This window comes from Cyclospora cayetanensis, unplaced genomic scaffold (genome assembly GCF_002999335.1).
Source record: "Cyclospora cayetanensis isolate NF1_C8 unplaced genomic scaffold, CcayRef3 CcayRef3_contig_238, whole genome shotgun sequence".
NCBI lineage: Eukaryota > Apicomplexa > Conoidasida > Eucoccidiorida > Eimeriidae > Cyclospora > Cyclospora cayetanensis.
Window position 1 is genome coordinate 1,267 of NW_020312190.1, and position 17,320 is coordinate 18,586.

Genomic DNA, 17,320 nt, shown 5'->3' on the forward strand with positions numbered 1-17,320 from the left:
CTGTGTCTGAGCGGCTTAAAGCATCAAGAGGCTTTTTTCTGCAGTAGCTATACTTCTACGGACAAACAACCGTCGAAGCCTATGCACGCAAACATATTTTTGCTGTTCGATGCACGGTTAAACTCTGGTATAAGCTTAAGCTTCCTGGAACCGATTGACCACACAAGAAAGATGTTTTGTTTGAAAGCAGCTAGGCAAAAGGGCTAAAGCTGTCATCATAGACTAAACGGCGGTAGCAGTTTGCTGCCAATCACCATTGCTTGATGCAGATACTGCACTTCCAATCGCCACAGATTGGGAATCGATTTGCTGCCTCAACTGACTAGGAACTCAGGCCGCTCCGGTGCATTATACCAGTGCTTTGATTTGACTACACAGGACCAGTGATTTCCCAGTACTTTTTCCAGATTCTTCCTTTGGTTTTACCGGGACGTTCATCTCCGCCAGCAATAAGTTGTCCTCAACTAGATGATGAGTCCACGCACTGTGTGGCGCACCTTTGGGATTGCCATCAAGATATATCTCTATGCTAATTGGCTGCTACCGTCTCAGCTCCGTTTTATTTTACTTTCCGACTTTTGACAGCCTGAGTGACTGCAGTAGCCAGTTCCCTGTGCTGTATGCACTCTCCATTCTCATAAACGTATCCCTACACGCAGAAAATGAGATACAACACAGCAGCACGAGGGTGCATGAAGACAAGCACATTACGCAATCTCATCTGACACGTGCAGTGGCAATTCACACTAGGCAAGCAACATTTAATTCGGCGTATTTCATAAAGCCAGTTTCCATAGACTCACTGCTAAACATGTGAACGTTGGGGCCACGATCATATAACAGCCACCTTCCTTATTGGCGGTGAATCCTGGTGGGCATTCTACTAGAGGTTTCTTCCTTTCCTGCCGGTAGCACATGTCAGTGTCACGGATTTTGAGGGGGGATGTTGTTGGTTTTTTTTTGTCCTTTAGATCGTGCCTGTAGAGTTGCGGCCCAACGGTGGTGGGGCGACCCAAAACTCCTGTTATTGGGTGATGTGGACTGGAAGGCTCTGCCAGCACACCACTTAGGCGGGAAGCGGCTTGCTCTGCTGCACGGGCAACAGCTGTATCCATTTTAAGCTGATGCACGGGGTCATGTATATGCCTCCATTGGTTTACTCCCATGATGAAATAAGCGAACGGCAGCTTGGTACCACTGAGACGCCGATTAACTCTGTGGTGTTCCCTGTGCTCTGCACCCGATTCTGCCCTTGCGTAAATTCCTTCTTTCACATCTCTTTCCTGCCTTCTAAGATAAACAGGCTCTGATTGCGATAAATTCCGGTGTTTGTCTTGGCTATCTCCTCCCAAATGCACCTGTTGTGTGCTGAAGCGGTTTTGGTCTGCACCACCAAAGAACTTCGACTGTTCTGTATCACCGACCGCTACCATATTCTGCGTGCCTGATTCCTCCCCTTGAGCATGCACCGCAGCATATAAGGCCAAAATTGGTAAATGCCGCTGTACTCGTGAGGATTCATTGAAAGTTTTATTCCTGTCTGCTTCTGTGGCATCGTTCCTGCTAGGTGGCAGCCACAGATGCGAACTTCTCCCATGTCCTTTTTGTTGGTTCATCTGGAATGTAGGTGATGGCAGAGCTTGCTCTCCATCTGCACCTCCGACCAAGTCTCTCCGCACACTACCTTTAGTAAAGTACTGTAATATGGGCCCCCCTACACTACCGGAGTAGAGGGTGCTGATACTGTCTCCAGGATCTTCCGTGTCATGCGTAGCAGTGGTAGTGAGTCGTCCACTCGTGCCGTCATTACTCTTTAAGACGCCCTGAAAAATTGATCCTGCAGATTGTTTAGTAACCGATTCGGGCTGCAGATTGTCATCCTTACCCTTTGTGCCGACGACCTTAGACCCGTGAGCTTGCTGAGTTGCAGCACTGGTTTTTTCCTCAGTTTCGAGTCCACTGCAGTTAACGCCCACCTTGACTTCATCATCTGCTGCGACCAACGCTGCAAGTGATCTGCCGCTGCGTTGCTGCTGCCTCCGTTGATGCTGGCTCTCTTCAAAATCGTCTTGGTTCTTATTCATGCTGCGCTCCTCACCTGCCTCGCTCTCCAATGCACGCGGTGGCTCTCTTGCCCTTTGTGACTGGAGCTGCGGCCCCCTAGCACGTGGCTGCCTACCGCTCGCCGGAGGTTCTTGAGCTTGATACCTCGAATTTTCACTTCTCTCTTCTTCAGCAGTTATGTCCTCTGCCGAGGATGTTGTAGGCTTGCGACCATTCCCACGGGACTGTCGCGGGCTCTGCTGGGCATCGCTTGTTTCCCCACTAGGCTCGATATTCCGTTCGTCCCTTCGGTTTGCTAAAGTAGGAAATCCTCGCGGCCTTCTTCTCTGCTGAATCCCCGCAGTATCGATCACGCCCCGTTGGGAGGGAGCGTCTTCATCTGTGCTGGACTCTGCTGCTCGTGGTGGTGACTGCAGTGCTGAAGCCTTGGAGTGCCCATAGGCGCCACTAGGCTGGGAACGCTGCCGCATACTGCCTGGTAGATTACTCTCCGCTGCTTCTGAAGCTTTGGGCAAGCGATTTAGGCTGTCCTCGGCACGAGGCTCAAAGTTGTCGACACTGTTTCGGTTATCAGCATGCTGAGTCTGAGCTATACGTGTGCCACGAGAACCTTGCTGGTTTCTGAAATTTTGTGCCTCGCCAACCCTGGACGTGTTGTTGGTGGATTCTTCTAGCGCCGTGTTGCTCCGTCGAACTGGAGCTACAGCGATGTCTGCAGGACCGCTGTGCCCGCGCTGACTACGGTCTATATTTTCCCCACTGCGCTCTGGCCGCGATGCACGTGATATCCCAACAGTACTATCGTGCTCTTCCAACGTCGCGTTCTCGTCTCCAGCGTTGGAATTCCTCTCTAGCCTGTTGTTACTCCGGTGTGGCGGTGGTCGCGGAGCCCTAGTCCGGCCGCTGCTATCGTTGCTGAAGCTATTTGACGAACTGACACTGCCATTTACGAGCGGTGCACTAGCTGGTTCATCATTTGTCTTCTCAGATTGCAGGGCAGCTCTTCTACCGTCAAGCATACTACTGCCTCCTGCTGTTTGCACCTTCAGAGCACTGTTGCGCCTCTCTGCGACGCCCGTTCTTGCTGAGCCTCTGCCGTCTAGAGATGCGAAGCCTGCATCTCGCTTTGCATGGTCCTTTTCTTCATTATTGCTACTTGTATCGCCCCTGCCACCACCTGCCAATCTGGTAGTTTGCTGGCCTTCAGTCGCTGAGCTTACGTCAGTCGAAGTTTTTTTCAAAGCAGAGTCCTTTTCATTGGGTGTCGGTGTATACTCGTCATCCTTTTCCATGGGCGCCGGTGGAGGGTCAAGGGGACAGTACCACTGAGGAGGCTTGTGCACCTGCCGGATTTAAAGCATCATAGTAATCAAATAGATGGAAAGATGCAGCATAGCTGAGCTCAGCACGGCCGTGGATAATTCGTCTACAATTTATACCTATTGTTAGGAGGTCTTGCCAAGCACGCAGGTACAGGTAGATGGAATGTCACTACAAACTCCAAATTCTATACCCCAAAGGAACAGCTAGTCTGAGACACTTACCACATGAATGCACATGCCTCCCTCCACTTGCCCATCACATATAATGTCGGGATTCCTGTACTCTATTCGAATGCAAACTTGTTGTACAGGGTCCAGTTTAAAGTTGGCATCGCAGGCCCAGGAGATGGGCATCTCGATATCTTCCTATATTACCAGCACAGTGCAAAGGGATAAATCAGTAGTAAGGGACCCCCGTACCAACCCCTGCGGGAGTTTCGGCGTAGGCTCAGACCCTGCCTAGATCATATGCTTTCTCTCAAGGCACCGAAACCTACCTCCCAGCAACCTGGTATGTAGTCCAACGCTTCAAGGCGCCTCCTAATGAGGTGTCGTGGCCTCTTATCTGACTGCGCTGTCAAGAGGTCCTCAGGTTGGGTCACCTCAGGCATGTGCACATCCAGCTTATCTTGTTTCTCCCTCAACTCGGCAGTCGCAGCGATACGTATTCCCCGTGTAAAGCCATTGTTAAAATAGGGCATGCCACGCTGAGACGACTGGCCTTGTGGCTTTCCTGGATAAATCACGTAATCGCCACCTTCGCTCTTATGCTGAGAACGAAAACGAGCTACTGCGGCTAACTGGCTCCTTTCGTGGATCTGAGGTTCAGCCCGGGTACGTCCATGAGGTGCAGTGGCATCCGAGTCCACCAAATTAATAGTTTGTCCCATTCCTCGTTGTAATGCATCGCGGAGAGCTTGCTCGTGCCCAGATAGGAGGGCCTGCTCTACAGCACCTGAATAATTTGTCACAGAGTCCGATGTTAGTCCCTGCGCTTCGCGCAAGAGTGGACTTCTCGAATCTGTCACTGCGTGGTGAAAGCGATTGTCATGCTTATGCTGACGAACATGATGGTGGCCACCTTTGATGTTGTATGCCATGGCATCGTTGGTAAGGTAAGGTAAGGGTGTACGATAAAAAGCTGGCACTGCACGTCCGTCAACGTGTGGATGACCCCCTAGCGGAAAACCTGATGCCCCAAATTGAGCACGTGTCGGTGGCCCTTTTGGGTCAGGATTCTCTTCTAAAGCATCTCCAGTCTGATTTGAGTTTTCTGCATTTGCATTCGTAGTCATAGTATCCCAAGTCTTCAAAAGTTCAGTTCCATTTTGTTTGGCTGAAGCGGACTGATCAAAGAACTGTTCGGTGATGCGCTGCAGCCTGCGTCTAACGTCCGATTTTGGTACAAAGTAGGAGGACAGCCCGTTATAATCTAATTCGGTGTCTTCGACTGTTGGATTCCACTGCAGATCAAATGCATGTTCAGCTGAGGCATCGTGGCGCATGGGGGCGCTGGATTTGTACGAAGTCAAGTGTGACATATCTCCAGGAAAGTCCAAAAAGAGCTCCCCGTCGCTCCTCCCACTTACATCCAAGTAAGTAGACCGGTCTATCGCTACACGGTCCTTACTCTCTGGGTCAAGCTCCAGCTTATTCTCAACTTCAATGACCATATCCCACGGAATATTTTCGTTTTCAAATTCACGCAGACTTTCCAGGCCTGCGTGAAGCTTGGATCCATATCCCTCTTTGTGGGCAATAAAGCTTTTGGAGCCATGTGTTTTCCCTGGGGTGACTGGAGCAGTAACGATTCTTTCATGATAAAAGCCTTCTGCTTCAGGTGTAATGATTCCAGGCGATGATTGATCACAAACAACTTCCCGTCTTCGGATGCAAAATCCATCCGATTCGAAAAATCCGGGGCTGCACACAGGTTTTGGTGACTCTGCGGTGACAATCTCGCATTGGTTATTCTGATTGAGACTTCCTTGCAAGCACTCCATTATCAGTGGATGGATTGTTCGCTGGAAGGAAAGCAGACCATACCACAATACCACGCGCAGTTTAAAGGCCCAAGTGTGACTGTTGACAAACAGCGAAATAGAAATACGTACCCACACCATTGAGCTAGTACACGTTTAGCTGTTTTCGTTGACTGTGGTCAACTTCAGCTTAGGCGAACCTGGACACATATATCTCCCTCAAGCCTCTCTTGCGGTCCCCAACATGCCATTCTCAATCGTGCCACTCGCGTCGCAACACACTGCTTTACACCATTGACGACCTGTTCCAGGTAACCTCCTGGACAGGGAGTGGCAAGTGGGAGGGCCAGAATAAAGCAAACTTCGTCTCTTAATACACCATTTGGGCAAACTCGAATTGGTGGCATTGCATGAGTCAACATGCATCGTGCCTGAGGCAATAATGCTCCTCATAAGAGCACGAACAAGGACACATGCACACATAAGTGAAGCTTGACGTGTCCATAGAGCAATAGAACACTTACACTAAGTATTGGAAAAGCATCGCAGTCCCTCTGAGGGTTGAAGAGGGGCTATAGCCCAGTAGGGTATGTGGCGTGAAATTTAGCCCGCTGTGCTCACAAAGGTACAAGATAGTTGTACTTACACTTGTTTCATCCATTACATATGGTTCTGGACAATTCCTGGGGACGAGGCCCACCGTTTTGCTTTTCGAACCAGGCATTGCCAAGGCGGCCATATGCAGCACTGAAAGTGCCGCCACGGCTGCAGTGACTATGTATTGGCCCATGGTCATATTAGGAGTGTTAGGCTGATCTTTGAATAGCTCTGCCTTTCCAAGAGAGGGCGGGCGTTGGGCCAGAGCGCCGCGAGGATCATGCGTATATAGACTCCTTCATTGGTACCTCCTGGCACCTAAAAGAAGAAAATTCATTGAACACATCCCAGCATAAATATATATACAATTAACAAGTTACTAACTTTATTCCAGTATTTAATGCCTCTCTGTGGCCAGAATTGCCTCTAATCGTGCCAGTAGATCAGCGACAGGGGATTTGTCCATGGCTGAACACATGGGATTATACTCTCAGAGTGCCACCCGAGAGTTGCATTTGATCATCGAGGCCAGCAACCAGCTAGTATCAGGATTTTGTCGGATTTCGATGTGATTTCTACTACCATATACTATTTCGTGGGGCTGCTGGCAACACTGCCAGGTGTTGACCGGGCCGCAGTTGTGGGGAGGAGGCCCAAACATTGAAACCTATGAGCTAAACCGTATCCAAGCATATCGTGGCCATTTAATTCCTACAATCGTTCTATCATTACGATGGGTGTAATATTTCAGTATATAAAGGCGCCTTGCCCCTCAGTGTCCCAGCATGCCACCGCGAAAGGCATCAGGGGGCGGCTCACAATAAACGCACGCCCTCGAAGAAATTCCCCTATAAATGTGCACGATAGCAGTGCCACAGCCTCGTAAGAAGCTACTTATTAAAACCTCACCCCTTAGCACTAGTGATGTGGCTATTGCATGCCTCGGGCCTGCTGCGGTACTATGCAGTGGCTAATTCGTGCTGATATACAGGAACGCAACCAATGACAGAGAACCGCAAGAAAGCTGCTTACTACTGCGTGGAAATAACATGAGAGTAAATCATCGTAGTCAGACACCCTGGTCCGGCCTTTATCCCCAAGGAGCCACGTACCCATCAGGACATCACACTCCATTGCACTCTGAGAAACGGACAGTGGCTGTGAGGAGTACCTTACTTAAGCTTTTAAGGATGTATGACGCTACCAAGGATGTGAAATGTGCTCCATGTCACCGCAATAACAACACAAATCAAATGGTGTATGTGGTCTCCCACGTTTGGGTTTATTCACTAGCAGTAGATCGTATGTGCACGTGAAATTCTAACTGTGACCGTCTTTGAGGAGCCTGATTTATTGTAGCCTGCATGTTGTGGTCTTGTGGCTCATTTACACTGCTGCAATGGTCGGTAGAGCTTATACGGTTTGCTGCCTATTAATCAGCGTCACTGTGGAAATATGAATAAACATCCCTAGTTTGATGCAAATACAGATATTGAAGTGCTTAGCCTTTAAGGTATGCTAGTTCTAAGCCCTGCAAAGTGCGTGATTGCATTGCCTTTTCCGCATCGTAGTTTTTTGTGGGAGAGCATGACTTTTGGGCCAGATGCACTTCAGTCGACGATACGCGGATTATGCGAGTTGCAGTGGGTTCTCCACGATAACTTGCTATACGAAGGAAATTGGTACACTTCCTACAGCATATGCACTAATTCTGCAGAACCTTTCGTACTCCCAAGGGCCGCATCACTTCATCAGTGCCCCAGCGCCTTGGGTACCCTGGCGGACATAGGATGTCTTGTCACTTCATACCGAAACCCATATTGATGTTTGCTGATTGCTCAAGCTGCTGCTCCGAGGATAAGTTTATGCATGCAGAATCAAAAGACGGGTTGCAATATGCAGGAAACGAGGTCCTAAAACTACACCCCGTCATTATGTGGCTTCCCAAAAGGGCCTGCCATCCACCGATTTCATTACTACTTGAGGGGTCAAACGGAACGACGGCAGCAGCCGAATGCCTCGTATGCCGTGGACACTGGCAAACTGATGGCACTGAGGTACTGTTTTTCCCACATAGAGTCATCAGGCAAAAAAATTCTACGAAGCACGCAGTTGGGTAAGGCATTGATTCCATCTGATGGATTCGTTAAATAGCGTTTTTGTTGCTGATACTGATACTGTGTATGTTTTATTTGTTCTGTCGAATTCATGCATATAACGAATCATTGTGCAATGGTGCCCTAGGCATCAAGATAGCGAGGTAGAAGTGTTGCAATAGGGTTCCAATGTTACCAAGGCAAGACCTGGCGCTGGGGTGCGGAAAGGGGTTGTTCCAGCAAGAAGTCCTGTTAGTCTCGCACGGTTCCCAGGTTTTTCACTATCCCACTGTTTCTGGCAGCTGCACTGGGTGGCGGTGCCTGAAGGTACTGTTGCTTTTGCTGCTGGTGTTGCTGTTGTTGCGCTTTCATATGGATATGCTGCTCGTGAGCCTCCTGCAAGACTTCTAGAATGTAGGCGGCGTACAGCGCCGCTATTTCCCGTGACGTGAGATTGGAATGGTACTGCAGAGACCAGTTCAATTTTCCGTCGATCGTAACACAGTTATGAGCGAAGTAGTTCAAGCCAGTATCATGCTGCGACACAATAGACCAGCTACTATCTATAGAAATGTCAAATGGCTCTAGGTAAGGGAGTAGGCCGTCCAAATCATCCACCAAGCCCTCTACGCCGCATATTCCTTCTGTGTAGGAAGCTGGTTGGCTCTTGAGGTACTGCTGCTTATCTATTGGAGAGTTCACAACGGAGGAAAGTTTTACGTCTGCAGCAGGGCTGCGGACACTGCTGTTGCGGCTGGCCGTAGCTTTTATTATAGACGCTGCTGGTGGCGCATCAGCCCTAACAAAAATTTTACTGCTGCGAGCAGATCTGCGCCCTCCGCCCTGTCTCTTGTTTCTCAAGGATGCGTCTGGAGCTCCTGCGACACCTGAAAATTGTGGAGGCAGAGGGGACAAAACCTGCCTTTTTGTTGCTTTCTGCTGCAAAACCATCTGCTGGTGTAGCATGTGTCGTAACATCCTTCGATGTCTATCGGTGGCGGCACGAAGGTATCCATGAATTTCCGAAGAGAACTTGCTGATTGGGCCACCTGTCCAAACACCTCCATTAGAGATAAGGAATACCGATGGTCTAGCGAAGGCATCATCCTTGAAAGGCCGCAAGCACTTTAGTTCCCCCCTCACCTCTTCCACAAAGGAGGATATTAGCTGAAAGTTTAGAGTTCCAAACGATGGATTAGTCAGGGACGCAAATTCCTGGACAGAATCTGTACATGCCTTTCCTAGAGCCCACACAGCGTCCGCCCCTTCGTCACACTCCACTGACACTCGCAGCTTCAAGGGCATTAGCAATGCATACGAACCGAGTCCAAAAGGAGGCAGCTGCTTGTGCTGCTGCTGGATCTGTGTGCTCTGCTTATGAGTGCTGCTGCTAGGGGCGCCCCACAGCCATTGTGAGACCTGTCGCAGACCACGCGATATGCGACTGCTGACTGTATGCGTCTGGTCACGTAGCCGCTTTGAGCAGCTGGTGCTGTTGGTGCTACTTACCGCTGAGTACACAGATGATTTATCTGTTTCTTCTATGGAGTCGGCACTGATTGTGCTGGCGCGTGTGCAGTACAGGCTGCTACAAGTAGATACGGAGCTATGACCGCTTGTTTCAAGAAAGCCATGGCAAGTCCTCTTGCAGAAAGGCTTGCTGAATGCCTCAGGTACTTTTTCTGAGTCCACCGAATCTCTACACCGCCTAACCTTTTGCATAATGTCAGGAACAGCAATGGCTGGTGGTTCATCCGCAGATACACCCGAGGAGTGACGCTGGGGTTGCTCAGTCTTAAAGAAAGCCTCATTTCCATGGTGGCCAGCAGAGCCAGCCTCGTTCGTGTTTCGCTGCTGACATGCCTGTGTGTCGCTGCTGATTCGGCTCCCACTAGTGCTTCTGCTGCTGCTGCTACTACTTCCCCATAGTAGCGAAGGCGGGTAACGTGGCGACTGTGTCTGTAGGCTAGCAGCAGAAGGGCTCCCTGAGATAACCATTGCAGCGGATGCTGCTGCCATAGCAGCAATAGATCTTGAACATTTGTGGCGTTTCATGCTAATAGTCAGGTGTTGCAAGAGAAACTCCTCGAAGTGCCTGTCGTCTTTGGTGTTTCTCTTGCGACCTCGCGAGTGTTTGTCTGGATATTGTTGCTGTTTGTGCAGCCAGCTATCAAGCCAGCGGCGGCCGCTTATTGCCTGGAGAGTGTATATGTACACAGGCCCTTTGTGCCTGAAGAAGTGTCTGCTGGAATCTCCAGGAAGACCCTCTCCAGATACTGGCGAGCGCAGTGTGAGCTGCTGGAGCATCTCGGGAATGTGGGAGAGGGACCAGCCACTGCGCAGGGTGGTAGCATTTCTGCGGCTCATGACTGAACGCGACAGAAGTCCTTTTGGCCCCTTGTTGCCGCTTCCAACACGCTGGGGCATGGTCAGCAATTCTTGGATCGAGGGGAGCCGTTGAATTTCCTTGCCGACAGCCAAAGAAGTATCATTACGCTGTAGGCGACACAATGCTTCAGTAAGACTGGTGGACCCTTTGTCGTTGGGGCTCAAAAGAGCACCAGATTTCATCGGCATTTGAGCCTGCCTTTTCTGCGCTTTTCCCAAAGTGTCTTGTTCTATGCCAGCATGAGCGAATGTCACATTGGGTGAAGGGTTTTCTTGTTCACTGATAGTTCCTTTAGTACACCCTTGAGGTGTTTCCTCGTCTACTGGCTTCAGCAAAGGCCTGTCTTGTTGGTTCTGTGGAGCTGCGTCCCACAAAGACTGATGCTGCTGTGGCCAACAATTTGCAGCAATAGCAGCGGCAGCGACGCGGGAGAGGTCAGCAAGCATGCAGTGTTGTTGCATTACATGCTGTCTCCGCCAGAGCATCCTTGAAAGCGCCACCGCTGCTGCAGTTGTTATTAGGCCATTCATTGTCATATTTTTCTCTTTGCATGCAGAAAGTAATCCTGAAGTAAGTTTTTGCGAAAGTCGCAGTGTTATCACACCAGTGAAGGCAGAGCTTTCCGGATATTTTGGCTCCCCCGAGTGCTCTCTAGGAAAAGGTACGTCATGCTGTTGTTTGACCTGTCGAGAAGCACGGGGGGGGAAGAGCTGTTGCTGCCTGCAATTGGGAAATGCAGGATTTGTTACTTCATCCTTGTGAAACTTATACTCGGATCCAGACGCCCTAAAGCGAGCAGATGGGTAATAAGAAGCAAACGGGTTTCTCAGCGTTTGCATCAACTGCCTCTCCATCATATACATCCTCACGTGGAAGCCGCCCCCCGGGTACATGAGAGGCCGTAGTAGTGAAACACAACGGGAAACTCGAAACAATTCATTCAATGCCGGGGGTAGTACAGTTGGTGGTGGTGGCAAAACTGTAGTTGTATCCTGTCCATTTTGTGTGGTGTCTTCTCTAGCATAGACTGCTGCACGGTCTACCGATCCAGCAGAGACCGCCGAGAGTCGCCGGATATAACTCGAGCTGTGTGCTGTTGGCGAGTCCAGTGGTCCCTTACAGTGTTCAAACTCCAATAGAGGAAGACATGTGACACAAGTACTTCCTGCGCTACTGCGGCGCAAATACAGACCGCCTCCGGCATTGTCGGTGCTGGTGCTGTTGCTACTACCCCGACGCCAGCGATTCACAGGGCTCATGGTGGGTGTTTGCATAGCCGTGCTTGCAGCCGACGCTGGATTTTTGCATCCTTGTTGGTGCAGCGGTCCCCCGCCTTCATGTGACTCTTGCTGGCACTGTGCAGACAGCTGAGCTGCGACTGCCGTCACTGCTGTGAGAGCCTTGACCCGCGAGGCATACTCCGCATACTGCTTACTGTTACTCAAAGTGGTAATACACTTAAACAACTCATCCCAAAACTCCTTTCGGCTTAGCCCATCTATAGTCGAGTGATGGAAGACGCCTATTATATGCGTCCGAAAGCGCCGGTGGCCTTTGTTGCTGCTGCTTCTCTGCTTGGGCTGCTGCGGCTGCGAGCTACTCAAAGTGATTGAGGAAGTGTGAGTCCTTTCAAGGGCTCTTCCTATTTGCTGAGGAGTAGGCAGGGGAAGGCTTGCGTCAGCTGCAGTAGTCAACTCCTCTTCAGACGGCAGCATCCGTAGCCGCCATAGGGGCCCTGCAGCACATCCAGCGTCGACTGGGGTGCTCTGTTGTCACCATGCTCTGATCCCAAGGGCTTCCTAAGAGCTTGTTTTAACTCCAATAAATCACAGTAAGCCCTCACCCGGATGGACAGACTAGATTGAATGGATTTTCGACTAGCTATAGCCAACCAGACTACTTGTCTTTCTCCGAGGAAGACCTGGCTGCGTATTACAAACCTTTCACGAAACTGCTTTTCATGCCTTACCCTCTTCGCAATTAAAAGGAATCTTTTGCTCCCACGCCATCGCCTTCATCCACGGATGCTCCTCTAGGAGCCCCAAATCCAGTTGTGGCAATTCGTGCTGCTGCCATGCTAGTCCAGATGAGGAGATTGAGTCCTTGACAGTAGCATGATCAACGTCTATTACCGGCTCCCCAGGCCTTTCGTGAAAAGTAAACTTGGCATCAGCTCTTTTTCTGCACCTGCACGGCAAAGGAAAGCTCATGCGTTCCCCCAAGTTTCTTTCAGCATCGCTGTTGCTATCTCTGGCGATGCTGCAACTGCTGCTGCGTACACTGCTCCGAACATTTATGTTGCCGAAGCTATGTCTGCTGACTTGGCTTGCACACCGCCGCGAACTCCATCCCCAGGCAGCACGTATTCCCCTATTGCAACTGCTCCCGCGGGCGTTGCAGCTGCTTCGAGTGTTGTGGCAGCTTGCATCCGTATGAAAGCTTTGGCCAGAGGGGTTCGGGAGGCCTTCACTTTTTTTTGAAACGGATTCTTCCCTTAGCAAGTCTTCGCTGCTTGCTTGTTGTTGCAGCGGCTGCTGGCTTTTTAGGGTCACCACCAGATGTTCCTGCTGCTGTCGTGCCTGATGCTGTGCAACGGCCTTGGTATCCGTGAGTCGTATAACAAGTCTCAATGCTTGATTTCTACGTGCTACAATTGTAGCTGCGTGCCTGAGTGTCTCAAGCTCAATGGGATGGGAAGAGACAACAGCAACACAATTAACTATTGCTAGGTTTCCCAAGCGCAAGAAGGCATTCCAGAAACACTCCGTTGCATCTAAGTGCCTCACAGGAGGCAGATAATCCGTGTGGTCAGAGTTATCATGCCGCTTTTTTTGCGATAAGGGCTCGCTACACCCAGCTCCATGCTGCTCAACTTGGCGCCGGAGCATTGGGGGTCCTACAGTACAGCCACCACTCGTGAGTCTTCCGCAGCGCGGGCCAGAGCCCGTTCCCGGTGAACCTAAAGCACGCACAGCAGGTGACATCGCTTGAAAGTCTTATTAGGGATAGGAAGTCTTGGATGTAGTGCGCGAAAGAGGGGAAGTCATGGAAGGTGATCTAACCTTCCATGTGAAGTTTCGTCACCGGCGTGGCCATCCGTACAGACCTGCACATAAATCGCACTGGACTACTGCAGAAGTCCAAGTGCTTTAGCAGTTTTTGAATTGGAAAAAGGGTTTTGATGCACCATTCATTGCTCGGACTATATGTGGTCCCACATTAAACCCGAAGTCGGCCAGTGTGGGGTCACCGTGTTCGGAGCTACGTGCGAGTGACCCATACAGGGTTACACAGACTCACCAGAAATGTGGCCCTAATTAAAAGGTACCTTTTTAAGAAGTTTCCTCTTGATCATGCATGGGAAATAAAATTGCTTGCTCTGTTTCCTTTCCGCTCTCCACTGCTGTTGGGTTGCGGCGAACAGCAGCAACCGTCAGCTCTCCGACTTACTGAGCTAGATGACGACTGTTGTTGTATCGCTGAACCACATAAAAGCATGGATGCACAATGTGCGCCTTGTACTTTCACTGGGGAACTTCCATCTGCGCGCACTTGCCCCAGTTTCCTGCGGCGTGTGGTTGTCCGCGTCGAGAGACACAGAGTGCAGTCCGATGCCTAAAGCATGGACTTTGGCAGAACAAGCGGATTAAGATTTAACAAGAAAGTAATTAAACCAGAGAGCCCAAGTTTGGGCTTGGTAACGCAGATTAGCGGCTGGTTAATGGGACCCACGTCTGCTCGGTCGGATGGGCAATGTCGCCCAACACGCAGATCACGAAACACCAAGCCCTAAAACCATCAGTACTCTATCATTCAAATTTGCATTGAATATATATGTATAGATATTTGCTGCAACCAAAAACTTGTTTTTTCATAACAACCCAATGAAACTAGAATCTCCGTTTTCCAGATTGATGTTTTGTGTTCTAATCGAAATATTCGGACATGTCAGAATATTCTGTCTGAAAGACACTTATACTTTCGTACTCTCGGTGAGCCACAGCAATTTAGAAGATACTCTCTCAATCAACGCACTAGAACTCTGAATTAAACGACATTGTGCGTTCGAAGTACCTCATACTGATTTCCACGTCTGGCTTGAAGTTGATATATGTAATGAATATAACCCTTGCCTGTTGCTGCAAGTGGTCCTCTGTGGGGTTCATTGTTACCTAAGCCTCAACTTTCCGTCAAACACGCCGTGGTAAAAAAATCTGCGTAAACAGCATATAGGTCGTCAACATTGTTAGTCCTTCTGGTAGCGTCGATTTGGCATCTTGACAATATTTTCCCATATTCCAACATGAATCAATAAATAATGTACATATGCGTAGCCTCAATATGTTAGAGTGCATTGCTTGAGCATATTCTGCTGTTCAAAGCATTCGTGGCATATACACACATGTATCAACGTTTTCATAATCCACCTCACGTTCGCGCGCATATGTACAACCACATTTATGTTCCTATTTACGTACTATGTGCAGTAATACCTAGTGAATCACTGCAACTCTCAAGATTCTTCTATAGTTCGGTACGGAGACACTTGTCTACGGACTTACTACCAACTTAATGAAAAGCTGTGGAGCGCGTCTCAGAAACTCCGCCATTTTCCTGCCCGCGCCTCTCCAAGGCTCCGACAGTAGAGCAGAGAGGCAGCTGTGCTGCGCATTGCTTCACCCTCTTAGCACTTTGATTGCTCACAACTACTTGCACACAACATCTAGCGCACACGCACATATCACGTGGTCTTCTTGCATCACGTTGATAATAGACAGCAATAATATCGTTGAACTGGGAAGCTCAAAGGTCATTTATATCTAATTTCTATTTGACATCAAGCAATGCCGTAGTGAATATTGGTATGTAACTTTGCACGCTACCTCCTCCCCACTCCATGCCACTCAAAATTTCCGTCTAGAGTTTCCCCAGTGCTCATTGGTCACACAATCGAGCGCTTTAATACCTCCTGTGAGCTCTTTGCCTCCATATGGGTCACGTGACTGCGCAGCGATGTCCGTTGACAATTCGGGAGATAGAAAGCTTCCTCTGAAAGCAATAAAGCTTAAGGTATTCGAGAGAGTAATAAAGAAAATCCATTCGCGCGAAAATAAAAATTTGTCATAGCTACATCGCCATAAGCGTCCTCGTGTATTCAGCTTTCGATAAAACTCTCAAAGCCTGCCGACCCACCAGGACCGAGTCTCGGGGCTTAATACGCACAGCCCAACACTGCTTGTAATTCAGTGTATGCGTCTCTTGAGCTTCGCGCCTACATTTGTGCGCACTGGATGATTGTTTTCCAATTCCCTACATTACTGTGACTGCTGATACCCGACCACCAGATTCAGGCTTTTACCATAGAGGGGCTCTCAAGTGTAGACCAGGGATGGGAGAGAGCGACGGTCAGAAAGTGTGCTGCTGCAATATGAACCTACTGAGCATCAACAAGAAAAACGCGCCAGGCACCAAGACTCGTCTACTGCAGTAGAGTTCGGTCGTGGATTTCTTTCTGTCTAGCTCCCTCGCGGCGGTTCGCAACGGTCATATTCCGGTCAGTGGGTACATTCGGCCTGAAAGCACGTCAGAAAGTACTGAGGAACTTTGGATCGCTATTCGTAAGGAAGACGTCTGAAGAGTTCATAAACCTTTTAGTGAATCAAGAATAGCTGTGCGACTGTCCGTTTAGTAATAGCTGCAACAAGGATGAAGTGGACGTATTTGGTGAGTCTTGTGACACCGACGTAGATAATGTGCGGAGCCTCGGCCTCCGGCAGTCTAACAATAAAGTCCATGCAAGATCAGTCTAAAACCCTTTAGAAGCCGGAAGGCCTCGCAAACGGCTGGGCCTAAGGGAATCGCGTAGCTTCAGCTGCTGGCAGTCTGGGCATGAAAGTACATACTCCTCTGCCAGTGGGCGCACCGCAAAAACCAAAGGAACATAGGAAATTTCAAACGTACTATTAGCTTTACCATGATCCGAAAGAGCTGTATTATGTGTCTGGTACAAAATTGCACGACGTAACGAAGTCAGAATCGACAACCGGAGATGTCCCCATTGTGTTTTTGAAGGAAACCCTGTCATACTTAAGGTTATAGTGCTTCACTTTTTGCTTTTCCAAAGAATTCATAGTAGCGACGTATGCACGGGTGTCAAATGTATAAGACTCAAGGAAGTCCGATGAAACTGTGAATCACCAAAAAAAGAATTGTTGCGCTTCACAGTAGTGAATCTTTGGGGCGTCGCGAAAGCGCTCATGAAACCAAGTCGGCGATCCCCTCAGTAGACTTCACTGTTAAGTCGTTCTTCAGGCGGCGCCCAAGCCAACGAACAACTAGGATTATAAAAAGCCCGCAGAACTCGTTAGGTATATTAAAGATGGGTGATCGGTAAGGACAGTAAAATAGATCCCATGTAGACAGTGCCTGGGATTTTGTCACGCCCCATGACATTGCATAAAGCCTTTTTTACGCGCATATGATGCCAGTGCTGGGTTTCGCTGAAACTTTTCGAAAATCTCAAGCAAGTGCGTGATCATTCGGAGAATTCATAGCTTGTCGGGAGTGAGCAGTATCCACCTGTTTAAATCTAGTATCGGTTGTTAGGAAGAAATGACCTCTACTTTCGGACAGCGCAAGCATAGGAGGAGTCATGAGGTAGCCAATACATTTTTCGCAACCCGATCAGTGTACTGGCAGCGATCCCAGTAAATCCAGGGGTGAAGTTTTGACAATAAGATGCAAGCCTTTAGAACTCTGCAAGTCCTTAAGGGTACGGACTGGTAGAGGCAACCACTTTATTGCTTCAATTTCTGCCGGATCTGCCAGAGCTCCAGCCGCCAATACATAAGTCCCAGAACGTAGTTATTT

At 49.3% G+C, this 17,320-nt stretch overlaps 2 protein-coding genes across 2 annotated transcripts; both read right to left on the reverse strand.

Moving 5' to 3' along the window:
- Positions 1 to 559: 559 nt before the first annotated feature.
- LOC34624007 lies at positions 560 to 6,107 on the reverse strand. Its single transcript, XM_026338173.1, has 6 exons — positions 6,015 to 6,107; positions 5,569 to 5,799; positions 3,884 to 5,410; positions 3,603 to 3,752; positions 804 to 3,407; positions 560 to 649 (listed from the first exon to the last, which is right to left on the reverse strand). The coding sequence occupies exons 1-6, from the start codon at positions 6,105 to 6,107 to the stop codon at positions 560 to 562; spliced, it is 4,695 nt and encodes a 1,564-aa protein (XP_026193958.1).
- A 2,206-nt stretch (positions 6,108 to 8,313) lies between these two features.
- Positions 8,314 to 13,434, reverse strand: LOC34624006. The gene is made up of 2 exons (XM_026338174.1): positions 12,420 to 13,434; positions 8,314 to 12,185 (listed from the first exon to the last, which is right to left on the reverse strand). The coding sequence occupies exons 1-2, from the start codon at positions 13,432 to 13,434 to the stop codon at positions 8,314 to 8,316; spliced, it is 4,887 nt and encodes a 1,628-aa protein (XP_026193959.1).
- Positions 13,435 to 17,320: the final 3,886 nt, after the last annotated feature.